The sequence below is a fragment of the Nyctereutes procyonoides genome, unplaced genomic scaffold (assembly GCF_905146905.1).
Source record: "Nyctereutes procyonoides isolate TBG_1078 unplaced genomic scaffold, NYPRO_anot_genome, whole genome shotgun sequence".
NCBI classification, from domain to species: domain Eukaryota; kingdom Metazoa; phylum Chordata; class Mammalia; order Carnivora; family Canidae; genus Nyctereutes; species Nyctereutes procyonoides.
In genome coordinates this window covers 27,680,553-27,694,612 of record NW_026575133.1, presented here as the reverse complement: position 1 = coordinate 27,694,612, position 14,060 = coordinate 27,680,553, and the positions used below count along the sequence as shown (strand labels likewise).

At 48.4% G+C, this 14,060-nt stretch overlaps 1 protein-coding gene across 1 annotated transcript in view; it reads left to right on the top strand.

Annotated features, from left to right (window-relative positions):
• ADAM12 (ADAM metallopeptidase domain 12) overlaps positions 1–14,060 on the top strand; it is a 340,119-nt gene that overhangs the window by 284,984 nt on the left and 41,075 nt on the right. The window contains exons 12-14 of the mRNA XM_055300220.1: positions 2,975–3,152; positions 7,796–7,885; positions 9,292–9,487. Of these exons, the coding sequence (XP_055156195.1) occupies positions 2,975–3,152; positions 7,796–7,885; positions 9,292–9,487 (464 nt within the window). The remainder of the gene's footprint in view (positions 1–2,974; positions 3,153–7,795; positions 7,886–9,291; positions 9,488–14,060) is intronic.

Here is a 14,060-nt window from a genome sequence, read left to right as displayed (position 1 = left end):
ACTTTTAGATATTCTCTATTTGCTTGTCATTCAAAAATAGTTTGTTCTGGGTGGCTCAGTTGGTTGAGTGTACAACTCTTGGTTTAGGCTCAGGTCATGATCTCAGGGTTATGAGACAGAGCCCCATGTAGGGCTCAGCACGGTCTGCTTCAGACTCATTCTCTCTCTCTCCCTCTGCTCCTCCCTCCTGCACATTCTTTCTCTAAAATCTGTTTTTTTTAAGTTTGCTAAAAAGGGATACAATAATAAGAATTTGTGGTTCTTATGAAAAATACTTTCAGCTGTTATCAGTACCAGGTCCATGCAGGGCAGAGTCCCACCACCACCACTTAATATTTGTTGGTAGTCTTCTTGCCATTGACATGATCTCAGGTGGCCTAGGGGCTTTCTATTGAGCAAATTCCTCTAGTGCAGTCATATCTCTCCACTGAATCTTTGCACCAGCTCTTCCCTATGCCTGGAACATTCCTTCTTTAGATGTGCCCACAGCTTGGTCCCTCTCATCCCTCTGGTGGGAAATTTTCAAATGACACCCCCACCCCCCCCAAAGATGTCTTTCCCTACTAGCCTTCCTAAAAGTTCTGTTCTTCCACACACAACCTCTCCTTCTTGCCTGTTTTTTTTTTTCTCTTTTCTAGCACACTTAATTGGCTCCCTTACCTTATGAAGCACCTTCCTGCCCCACTGGAGTGCTAGCTCCATGATGGCCAGGATTTTTCTGTTTTGTTCATCCCCCTATTTCTAAGAGAAATAGAGATTCATTACAACACAGATAACAGGTGACAGCATCTAGCACGGGCACACAAGCATAGTTTTGCCAGCAAGGATCTCCTCTCCTTTCCCAAACACCCTGCAGTTTAAATCCTAGACTTAAACCAATCCCATTCACCTTATTACTATCTCTCCCTTTTCTTTCATGTCCTTTCCCTAAAGCCCAATATGTATTTATTTTTCCGAGACAATGAGATAGATCTCTAAGCTGGAACTGGAGCTAGTCTTGGCCCTCTAGCCTCTGGAGGACATCCTCTGCCCACTTGGGAAACAGGGTGATTCATACCACTCTTTCATTGGGCTTCTCTCAACTACTGTTATTCTTGCTCTAAACCCTTCCTGAGATGTACAGGTGATCCTAGTGTCTTTTCTAATGAACTGTTAAAACATTCTAGAAATCAGTTCTTTTCCGGAATGAACTAGTAAGAATTCATCACAACACTCGGTTACATAGTACATAAGAATGACGTTTGGTCTCCTGGATCAGGCCCTGACATACATAAATGTCCTAGAACTCTCAACTCAGAAGAAAGTCTGATCTCCTTGCCTTGATGAAACTTATGTCTTTGCAAAGCGAAGAAGTGCTCTGAATTCCCTCTGTAATGTACCCATTGTCTTTTCAATACAAAGCACTTCTAAAAATGATAAAATTAGAATTTTCTTGTGATCATCATTCGAAGCTATTCAGCATCATTTTGGTATCAAGAATAATCAATCTGTCTGACAAGGAAAATTATAAAGATTTCAAAAGGAACTTTGTGACGGCACTATAAATAAGTCCTAGTTTATTATTGCCTTTCCATCCTAGAGCAAGATTTGCACTTCTTAATTTACTCATAGATTAGAATTCTACTCCAGAGTTAATAACCTGCGACTGATAGAAAACACTTGGGGTGGGGGGTGGATAAGACAGTGTTACCAGTTTATTACCAGGAAATTATCCTGATTTCAAAATATTGCCAAACTGTATCAAATAGTGGCCAGCCTGTCATCTTCAGAAAAATGTAGCAGCTTGCTTTGGTTTGGCCAATTGATTAGGATCCAGTTGTAAAGTCATCCTAAATGTCTGTGTGGAAAGGAGATGTTTACACTTGCTGGTCAGCAGGCCCCTGCTTCCTCACTAGGTAATAAAACCTTCTGGGTTTCTGGCATGCATGTCCCTTATAATCACTGCTGCCTCAATATAGGAGAAAATGCATTTGAAGAGAGAGGGAGATACTCTACTTGTGCTGGGTAACACTAGCTGCTGTAGGAAACAAGCCACTGATTTTTGGTGGCTTACCGTAATCGAGGTGTGTTTCCCTTCCATATGACACCCCGGGGCTCTAAGCTACAGGTGGCTTCCCTCCCAGCAATGAGTCAGGACCAGTGGCATGTATGGCTCTTTCACCTCCTGGGACATTTGGAATAATACCCTGAGCTCAGCTGGCAGAGGGGAAAGAAAGGACCTAAGGAAGAACTCACTTAACTATATTCAACCAGAAGTGTTCCACATCACTTCACCTCTGCTCACGTTCCACTGCCAAGAATTAGTCATATAGCCCACCCTGGAGTGGGCGGGGGGGGGGGGGCAGCCTGTCTAGACCATGGAAGGGAGAACATGAACTTTGCAGGGCAGTTGGCCAGCTTTGCCATATCCCTTCGTCGCCCTGGTAGTTTGAGGCAAGAGCAGGACCTGCATTTCTGGCCACCTCCATTCTCTCACAGCTATGCTTTGGGAAGCAGTGATTTGTCCCTGGTAAACCCACACACCAGTTTCAGCTGGCCCTGACCTCCAGTGGGGTTGTGTCCATGCAGCCGTGGAATTGCTAAATGCAGTCATTTGTTCTCACATCTTCTTTGTACTTTCCACTAAGGACATCGGTATGTGTTCATATTGGAAACCGCAGGTCCCAAGAATGCAGTTTTCATTATATCATTTCATACAGAACTGCTGATAATCGTCTGTGACGAGATCCTGGCTAAATTTGTTGATGGGAAAACCATCAAAAGGTCATTTTTTTTTTTGATAGACCACTTCCTCCTTGGTAGTGTTGGTGCCATAGAGGAATGGGTCCCAAGAGGTAGCTGAACACGCCCCATGTTGGGCAAGTTAGTTGGGTGTGGGGACCAACGGCGGCCACATTGGGCAGGTGTCATCGGTGGGTGCCATCGGTGGGTGCTCTGCGCCTCGACCACTGACTGTCCCAGTCCTTCCCTGCAGGTTCCCATTCCCCATGGTGTTCAGCAGCTGTAGCAAGAAGGACCTGGAGGCCAGCCTGGAGAAGGGCATGGGCATGTGCCTCTTCAACCTGCCCGAAGTGAAGCAGTCTTTCGGAGGCCAGAAGTGCGGGAATGGATACGTGGAACAAGGAGAGGAGTGTGACTGTGGGGAGCCCGAGGTAAGAGACACATCCCGGGACCCTTGCCTTGCCGGGAAGGGACCCTTGCCTTGCATCCCCTCCTTGCACACGCCGGGAAGAATGATGCAGCAGAAAGTGCTAGAAACTCAGGATGGGAGTGTCCCAAATGGCCACCTCAACGACCAGCCGCACAAGCCGGGGTGGCCCTCTTGAATTGTTACGATTGCACACAGAATAAGTTGTAGTGCTGGTTTTAAAAGATCAAGGATCTCCTCTATTGAAGGACACTGTATAGGTGGGGCGAGATGAGGACAGAAACAATAAAAAAATCAAAAAAAAAAAAAGCATTTAGCTGTGGGTTTAACAGAGAAGAAAGCTTTGGAGTGCTAGCTTCAGATGGCTAATAAGCATCATTTCTTTCTCTTTGCAAGGCAGGCGACCAGAGGGGAATTTGAATAAGCAACATTCATTTTGCACCAAGAGCCCCCACCCCCACCCCCCAAGCTGCAGTTCCCTCCGATGCCACAGCCTCCTCTGTATGCAGACCTGAGGCTCCTGGCTGCTGCCTCCTGGCTCTTTAGCTTTCAGAAGCAAGAAGCGGAAGCAGGGAACATTTTTATCCAGCAATGGGCTCGTCTAACCCTGTTTTCCAGCCGATGTCAGGAAAATCTCTGGTTTCCTTAGGGGCCCCAGATAGTGTTCATCAACATAAAAATTATAACGGCCACGGTTTTAATCTCTGAATAATCTCAAGAACGAAAGAGAAAGGCAGAGGGGACACAGTGAGACCTCCTGGTAAAACAAGTGCCTCCTGGAAGCTTGGAGGAGGTGGTGTTTAGAATAAATCAAAGCAGGCAGTTTGTACTGCAAGCGGTCTGCATGTGGGATTCCCTCCCCGAGAGCTGATGCAAGCTGAAATGGTAGACGGGTTCAAGGCGGGCTTGGCTGGACTCGCAGACAGGCTCGGCGAGGGTTTAGCAAGAGCATGTCCTGGAAAGCCGCTCTGAAAGGGGGCTCCCGGGTAGAGGGAAATGTGCAGAGACCCTGGGACAGCCCTCGAATTCCTGTGTTTATCAGACAACTGGTCCTAGAATCTCCTTCATCTGCTTAATCTCTGGGCCTCTATGGTTTCCCATACCAGCAGGCCCAGTCTTGGTCTTGGTCTGGCCATTTCTGCAAGAATGTCGGAGTGGATAAGTACCAGGGGATGGGCCTGCTAGGCGTGGCTCCAGCAAATGTTTGTGCGCCCTTTCCAGACCTGGGATTCATCAGCGATAACAGCACTGACCAGAGCAGCAGGGATTTTGGTCACAATGTGCTGGGGGTGACTGCTGTACAGGAGGAGCCAGTCCTCATGCAGGGGGCTATAGAAACCCTTCTTAAGATTAGAGGAGGAAACTTGAAACTGTCACGGAATGGAATGGGGCATGCAAAGGGGAAATTCCTTAGAGACTTTGTTAATTACTTGAAGAAGAAAATCAAAATTAGTTTAAATTACTCATAGTTCTCAGGAGAGGCCATGTGGACTTAAAACGGTTCGTCTTTGATTTGAACTCCTTGTAATTGTTTATTTAATCTAAATAAATTTAACAGCTCTTCATAGAGCCCTGAACTCTCAGGTTTAGAATGACCATCAGGAATCACTTGCCCCATATTCTAGTACCTGTACCGGCACTGCTGCCACCCTCACTACCACCACCACCACCACCCCACCATTATCACCCTACTATAACCGCTGTCATCTTCATCCCTACCACCACCACCATCCCTACTGCCATCACTGCCACCACCACCATCACTACCATGACCTCCATCCCCAGCATCCCCATCAGCACCACTATCACTACCATCACTGCCATCTCTACCACCAGCATCCTCATCACCACCATCCCATCAGCAAGTCTGTGAGTGCCTCAAATTTGCCAGCCACTGATGTGATCCTCAACTTCACCGTCATTGAGGAGGCATTGGCTTTGACAGGGTGCTAACTATCTCTCCAGGCAGGATAGTGTTGCAGGACAGCACTGATTGAACCAAACTCTCCTTATGGAGACTATATGCCTGCATATAGTCCTCAACCGTATATTTCTATGGTTAGAGTCCTTATCTCACAGGATAATTTCTTGATATTTGAATAGAACTGTCATTTTCCTCACCCAAAGGCCTTTTGTCCAAGAAATCTTCCAGAGTCACAGGCAAGGCTTTGCTTCAATTTCCAGATCTTTAGTTTTTGCTTTTTAAGCTGTGTCCAACAGCGTAACAACCCAAATCCAGTTTCCAAATTGCTATGACCAGCCAGACCTGAGCTCCGTTCACCTGGGCTCTTTATCCCCCTCCCCAGTGCCTAGACCCTGGGTGCTTCATGTTGACCCACACACCCCCTGGCCCACAGAAGGACTCAGTGTGTCACCACATCAGTGAGCAAATGGGATCAGGACAACTTCCCCAGCTCACAACTGGACCCAGCTTCTGCCCCATGCTCCCAGAAATAATTCCCACTGTTTTTAAGAAGCTGCACTGTAGACTGATCCTGGTCCATTGTGATCAAGAATCTGTCTACCACCCACAACCCAAGAATGACAGGGCCTTTGCAGAGAGTTCTTCTAATGGCTTCATTAGTCTTTTTTCTTTGGAGACTTAGGGTTCATTGGCTCTGTTGAACTTTATTATTGAGTACTAAAATAATAAATGTATCAACAGATGAAGAATTTGTCTCTTCTGATAAATACAGTACTGCAGAAGAAATAGATCCTAGTAGTTAAGAAGGCAAGTGGCTGCTGAAGCCTTCCGTACAGGGCATGGGATTTACAACCACCATAAGGATATCCTGACAACTCACTCATTCATCCAGCTAACAGGGTTGGGAAAGCAGCCTTATCTCCTTGTTTAAAGTCAATAGAATGCCAGTAGCCTGCAAATATCTTTTAAACTTAGTTATCTTTCTCACATTATCAATCCCCTTTGAAGTCAAAGCCATTCTACTTGGCTGCATTTCCATTTGAGCGGCTGCTTGTATTATTTGGTGATTTGGTCGGGGGTGGGGAAGTAGTTCTCAAAGAATCTTAGGGCCTAGTTTTCAGATGGCTGATTTAGCTTAGGAGCTCAGGTAAATCTGTAATTTAGTCAGTGTCTCATTAGTAGAGCCATTTAGACTTTATTGAACAGGACGACACTGCTGTATATTTGATGGCTGTATATTTGATGCAGTCAGGAATGCAATCAATGGACTCCTTTAAAAACAAAAGAAGGAAGGAAGGAAGGAAGAAAGAAAGAAGGAAAGAAAGAGAGAAAAAGAAAGAAAGAAAGAAAGAAAGAAAGAAAGAAAGAAAGAAAGAAAGACAGGTTCCTAAACTTTTTAGGATGATAAGTCCATGAGTTAGAAACCCTTACTGTTATGAAAGTTACAACTATGACTTCTGGTTGGCACTTTTATTGTGTATATTAGACATTCTGGATGTTTATGAAGTCCTTGAAAAATTTAAAATTTAATAACTTTGGATGTATGTACAATAGGAGCAAATGGTAAACACCAAATGAGAGCGTAATTCACAGCCTTATGCAGGGTATAGTTCAGAGACCTAGGATAAACCTAAATCTTCTGGATTATCAACAGGATTTTATCAATTGCATCTATAATACTAATGATAACTTCATTTACAGAAAATGGTTTTCAGGAGTAAACAACTATACTATTAAAATAGTCCATGATTGGCTTCACTCTAGCTAATAGTATGCACATTCTTCTGCTCACGTCCTGTAGTAAATAAAAGGACAATGATAAATTAATACTAAAGACTCAACTCTTCCTTCTGATAATTCAGTTTCTCTTAAAATGTGTAAACTCCAAGTTATTAGAATGCTCTAAAGTGCAAGGACTTCCTGAACACCTAGATAATATGTATAGACCTTTTGTGGATAGCTAAGCAAAAGGTGTCCATCCCCTATAGTTTTTTGTTAGGAAAAAACGGGTACTTGGGAAGCACAGCTCAATGAAGGGGGTCATTTTCTCTCATTTCAGAGAGAACAAATACATCTAATATTTGATGTGGGCACAGCCCACAGCCCTCCTGCCAGCATCTTGGTCATTATACTGTGCATTTCAGATCTGAGAGGTGCCCTGTCAGGTGAGGCAGCTCACCTGTGCTGAGCAAGAGTGTTGGCTACAAGCATTTGGTCAGATTACAGGGACCTGTGGTCCAAACACAATGGACTGGACTTCATTTCCTGCCAGCACGCCCCAGATGAAAAAAGTCAGGATTTGAAGAGTCAAGTTTGTACGCATCTCTGTGTATTTTTAAATAAGTATATTTAAAGTATTCCGGTGACCCTGGTACAGTTAGTTCACTGCACTAAGTAAGACCTGCATTAATCAGAGACCTCCCTGCAGAGCCCCAAGTGCAGCCGACGTGGCTGGATTCGGTAGCCAGCCTTCCTGTGCAGGCTCCCGTGGCCTTGACGAAAGGTGTCAAGGGCTACCGACTCTTCCCAGGGATCACAGACCCCATCAGCTGGTAAACACTTAACAGAGGCTTGGCTTTCTTACAGATAAAGATGCTCTCAGTCAGGCTGGTTTTCAGTTCAAGGGCCAGGTCCTCTGGTTCCTCCTTCCCTTTATAGTCACCATCTTCCGTGAGTAGTTGCCCCATGCGACCATGTCAAATGAATCCCACTCCCCTCTCCAGGAATGTATGAATCTCTGCTGCAATGCTACCACGTGCACCCTGAAACCAGATGCTGTGTGCGCACATGGGCTGTGCTGTGAAAACTGTCAGGTGAGTCCTCTAGACCCCAAGGCCACCCCCAGGTTCAGGTGGTTCCACTCGGATGCAAGACAAGCAACACAGCAGGATGGCTTCCTGACACCTCTGCACCAGCTGGCGTCTCCCACTGCCTGTTCTTACTGTCGCCCCATCTTCATGTGAAGTGCACACTTCAGCATTGAGTCCTCTGGAATAAGTTATTTATTTATGGGTGAAAAGCAATTTTTCCACAAAACTCCAGCTCAGCGTTAAATGTTCCAGTTGTGCCATTGCAGGCACATGAAGTCCCATCAGCATCATGGGACCAACTGGAGAACCAGGCCCCACCCTGGTCACCCAGCCCCTGCCTGATGTTCCAGGGGTTTTATGTCAACAGCTTCATCCTGAGGTCCTCCTAACACAAGGTGCTTGCTGGCCAACGTAGCCCGGCCCAGCCAATCTCGGCACTTTCCTACTTTAGCCATTCCTGCCGCCATGACTGCGTTTGTTTTGGCAATTCCAGGGTTTGTCTCATTATTCAGAGCTGAGACCCGACTGACTAGAAGCCTGAGCTTTTGATTCAAAGATTCCAAGGATAGACTTTATTTCTTTTTTAATTAAGCAATTGATTTTGGCATTGTGCTCGTAGGAAACTCCCTCTTAGCTCCCCCGCTAGAGCACAGAGATTCAGAAGTGCATTACACCATCCCAGGCCCAGCTTGAAATATCCCACCTGCCCTTTCTACTTGTGATTAATGCCTGGGGAACAGTAAAGGAAGCTGGCTGTGGAAAGTGCCAGAGATGGGCAGAGGGTAACTCATTGGTTGTGTAGCCTCTGACCAACCACTCTGTGCCTTTGTTTCTTCAACCACGAAAAGATGAGGCATTGGCCAGCGGTCCTGAATGTCTTTTATTGCTCCCTTGTTTCGCTCTTCTCTCCTTCTCTCGGTGATGTCCTGCAGACAGGTTTCCAACTCCATGATTTGATGACAAAGTGAAATATTATTGTGACCCAGCCCTTGGGATGATTTTTGTCATCTTGGCCACAAGCACTAACACTGTAAGTGCACACTCCATTGTAAAACACATGACGGTGCTGGCGACCAGAGACCTTCAGAATTAAGGAGCCTACCAGCCAACACTCCCTTCCTACTCCTCCTCGAAGTGACAGGTGCCAGCAACCAGCTGGTCTGCTCATCAGAAAACCCTAATATTGCATGAAATTAACAAGAAGCAGCCTTGCCCACCCCCATAGTGGAGCCCAGAGCAAGATTCTGTTTACTTAGTGACTCTCTGTCTCTCTCTTCCTTTGGAATCCTTGCCCTTTGATGTGAGGCTTCACGAGAATGGCCTTGGTCCATTCTACCCCAGGAGTGCTGCTGGGCACCTGGTCCCCCCTTTCCCACAGTGCACGTGCTATAAACAGCCTCTCCTTCCAGCTGAAACCTGCAGGAACGGCGTGCAGGGACTCCAGCAATTCCTGCGACCTCCCAGAGTTCTGCACGGGGGCCAGTCCACACTGCCCAGCCAATGTGTACCTGCACGACGGGCACCCATGTCAGGGGGTGGATGGCTACTGCTACAACGGCATCTGTCAGACCCACGAGCAGCAGTGCGTCACACTCTGGGGACCAGGTAGGTGGCTGCCACTAATGGGCGCAGAGCAATGGGGCTGGGGAGCTCGCTCCGTGTCCCTGAGCATTGCTCCTGCAGTGGAGTGATTCAGCTGGAGTGATTGGCTCCATGGCAGGTCTGGGGCTGTGCCAGGCACTGGGCATGCAAATATAGGCCCCTCCTGAGGGCTCAGTGTGGTCCAGTGAGGAGAGATGTGTGAGCAACTACTGTGTGCCCTAGGGAGTGACAGAGAAGAGTCAGCCATGACCCCTACCCTCAGATAGCTTAACAGGTAGTTGGGCAGACAGGTGGGACCCCACACACACCCACTCTGAGTATGTAGGTGCTTCTTGATGCTCAAACAAGGACCCCAACCAAAGGCTGAGGGTGCCAAAGAGAAAGTCACTGCGGACTGGATGCATGAGTAGTCTGTGATCAGGAAGGACAGGGAGAGATTGCTCCTGACACAGAGCCCTTGAACGGGAAGGCCCACAGAAAGGACGGCAGATGGGAGGCCTGGATACCAGAGCTCAGAGGAAGAACATGGAGACAGATGTTTGAGGGCCTTGAAAACCATTTTGGTTCTAAAAGTGGAGTGACAGACTTGTGTGTTCCAGAAAAGATGCCCAGATGGACCGGAAGCCAGGAAGCCGCTGTAGGGGCAATTAGAGGCTGTCCACTCACTGCTTCCTGTGAATGGGATGCTGGGCCAGATGCTCAGTGTGGCCTGTCCCTTCTAACTCCCAGCATCAGAGACAGGGAAAATGACTACAGTTTAAAGAAAGTGAAGCTCAAATTCAGAGACCAGAAGTCAATTTCCTGAGGTTGTAAGGCTGGGATTTGAACCCAGGCCAATTGACCCAAAGGCCATATGTAACACATACTGTGCAACCATACCAAAGAACCAGGCCTAGAACAAAGTTCCACGGAAGCTCCACAGTCTAACAGATGCTCGGATGTAAAGCAGGGAATAATAAGTACCCTGGGCACGTCTCTCCTCTGTTGACCCATCTTCTGAGGTCAGAGGTCTAGGGCCATGGAGGGCAGCCAGGGCTCAGTGGACTCCTCACCCCAGGGCTTACTGCCTCTGTCCTGCTCCAAGATTCCAGCAGCAAATCCTATAGAGAGCACTTTCTAAGAGCACAGTTCCCACCCTGTCTTGTCATTCTCCCTCCTCCCGCCACCTTGCCATGGTGACCTCAGTTCTGGCCGGGGACACCGGCTGTGGCAAGACCACTGTGGTTAGGCAGGAAGAGAGCCAGGCAAGCTCTGAGGGAAGGGAAATCCAATATGGGCCTCAGACTTTCATTGTGAGGTTTCGGTTTCAGGAGTGATGAGGACAGTAAACTAGGACAGAAAATGATGACTCCTCCTCAAGGCTTGGGTTTTTGGTGTGATGTGAAAGCAGCAACCAAGCAGGGAGAACAGAGACGGTTGTTTCTGAAGGCTGGGTCCTGTCATGGAGCCTGCTGCCTCACCAGCCAAAGACGCCCCTTTGTACTTGGACCTCTCTGAGGGGCAGGAAGGAGCATCCTGGTCATCGTGTCTGTGAGGGCATCTCCCAGTGCTCCTCAGGCCTCATGGGTCCACTTGGGTGCAGAAGGAGGAGGACTGTGCTATCTGGGACCTTGTGCTTCATCTCTGGAACTTGACCAGGCCTTAGTCCTGGCCTCCTCACCAGCTGGGCCAGGAAGACCCTGAGGCCAGGGTGGGGTCTCAATCTCATTCTGGGTGAATGCGATGACAAGCACAAAGAAGGCACTCACTATACACAGGTCAGGTGGTTGGATGGGCTCTGAATGGTTTAGTGATTTAAGACACCTTTTAGCCAAGTGAGGTCACTTTGGGACAGTGGCTACTGCTACAGGCCAAATCCTTGTGGCCTGAAGCATCCTTAGTGGCCATTCCTTCCTAGCCTTTCTCCGGACTCAGTAATCTCCCCCTTCTTAGGTTACAGGGCATGTTATAATGCTCCCTTCCAAAAAAGCATTCCGTGGCCAGAGCACACACAGCACTTGGAGCTTTTTGGAGTCAAATGTGCTCTTTGGTGCCCTGCTATATTACAGCGTCTGGCCTCATTTCCAAAGTGAGGTCAGATGGAACTCCACTGCGCTCTCTGAGCCACCGCCACTGTGTGACTCAGCTGGCTGCACGCCTTAGATTCCTGGTGACCAAGGCTGGTATTTATTATCTCATCAGATTAGTCCTTCTCAAACTGCCTGACCAGAGAGAGAAAGAGAGCATGAGCCAGAGCACCAGACAGGCAGGCAAACTGACAACCTGACTCATGCACTGAGCTTTTCAAAAGCAAGAGCAGTAGGAAGTTACCTTCTTTGAATTCTCAGCATCCTTGGGGCTGACAGTGAGATTGGCAGCCTGACTGCTTGGGGACCTGAACCACCTCCTGGCGGGGGCGGAAAGGTTGGGGACTGCTGCCCTGCAGCTCCCAGCCTGCCTCTCCTGTCCCCACCCTCCTGCTGAGGACTGAGGTACCCTTTGGGGAGTGGTACATTTGCCGTGAGAGGGTCCCTGCATGTGGACTGAGCCTCCCTGGCATCAGGGATGCTCAGAGAGTTCTTGGAAATGACAAGCTTAGGGACCCACCTCAGGCTCATGACTTCCTAGAGCTCGGTGTACTTCAGCCAATCCTTTCTTGGGACTTCAGATCACTGCACAAACTTCCCTAGGAAGGCAGAGAGCATGTGTGCCAGAACCAGCTGTGGCCCTGCACACCTTCTCAGAACGGCCTTTTAAACCACCTCTTCTGTAAATGCAGTGTGCTCCTTCCCTTCCATATCAGTACAGCTGCCCTGTTGTTTGGCTCAAGGGCACCGTATGAGTTTCCTGTGGCTGCTGTAACAAATCACAAACATGGTGGCTCATGACCATGCAAATTTGTCATCTTACGGTTCTGCAGGTTGGAAGTCCTGAAATGATGTTGTTGGCAGGACAGTGTTACTCTTGCAGACTCTAGGGGAGAGTATATTTCTCTGCTTCTTCCAGCTTCCCAAGGTACCTGCATTCCTTGACTCACAGCCCCCCGCCCCCTCCATCTTCAAGGCCAGCAGCATGCATCTGCCAATCTCTGTCTCTCTGGCTTTTGCTTCTGTGTCACATTATCATCTCTGCATCTAACCCTCCTGCCTGCCTCTTATAAGGGCCCTATGATCATATTGCACCTATCTAGACCATTCAGGAGAATCTCCTCTCCCAAAATCCAAACTTAATTGCATCCTCAAAATCCCTTTTGCCTCATGAGGTGATATATTGAGGATTAGGGTGTGGACCTCATTGGGGGGCCCTTTTTCTGCCTACCACGGGTGTTGAACAGACCGCTTACTAACAAGGTGACCTTGGGCTCATCTGTAAAATAGGGATTGCAGTATGTCCACTCCGAGGGTATGTTGTGGCCCTCTAACACAGCCTGACCTATCCTGTATGACACATCTAGCAGCACGCTAGGTGCATGGCGCCTAGTAAGGCTGAACTCTATAGGGATCCCTGGGTGGCGCAGCGGTTTGGCGCCTGCCTTTGGCCCAGGGCGCGATCCTGGAGATCCAGGATCGAATCCCACATCGGGCTCCCAGTGCATGGAGCCTGCTTCTCCCTCTGCCTGTGTCCCTGCCTCCCTCTCTCTCTCTCTCTCTCTCTCTCTGTGACTATCATAAAAAAATAAAAAAAATTTTTTTTGAACTCTATAAAGGTCTGGCTGAGCTCACAGGAGGCTCATGGCCTAGTGAGCAAGGCACTGGCCCCCTGGGGCTGTAGTGAGTGCTCTGATGTGGTGGGGCATGGAAGAGGGGGGCTCAGCCTGCAGTGGAGCCAACCAGGAAGCCGTCCTACATGAGGTTGCCCTGGAGAAGTCGTTTGGCAGAGGTGGAGGGAAAGGGTATTTCCTGCGTACGGAACAGCAGGGGGTCAGGGCGTCCCTGGGGCCTATCCAGGGAACTGCAGCAGTTCTGCTTGTCCAGAGCTTGGACTGTGACCTGGAGAGCAGAGATCCTCATTTGTCACCCCATTCTCTCAGTTATTAAATATTCATCGACGTCCTGCTGTTCTAAGATGCTGACTCAAGAGCCCTGATTCTGCCAAAGTGTGACATACTTCCCACCGTCCTTCTGTGCCCTCACCTGGACCTGGAGTAGGGTCAGGATGTGACCTTCACCATCGCGGAGGTGGGGGGAGCTGCCAGGGCCCCAGCCAGCTAGATGCACTGGGCTGAACGCATCCTAATGCTGCATTACAGTGGTTGCTTTAAATTAGCTTTTCATGATTCAGAAAAGGAAAACTTATTGTCAGGAACACATTCGCAATATTTCATTTTCCCGTGATTAGCAAATGCTCTGGGATCTGGACCGCATTTGCCTTGGGGTCATTTTAGTTCCCCTCTGAGGCCCAGCAACTCGGAGCTCCAGGAGTCACTGGGCTCCTACTCTGCTGGCCTGTGCCACCCCCACCCCGGTGACCTGACCCAACTGTCGAGTCATCCGGAAGCGTCCAGTTACACTCAGGAAGTCCATCATTCTCCAGACCTGGCTGCCCAAATACTGACCGGATAAAGGCCTTCCTTCCAGCTAACCATTCCCTCTCGAAA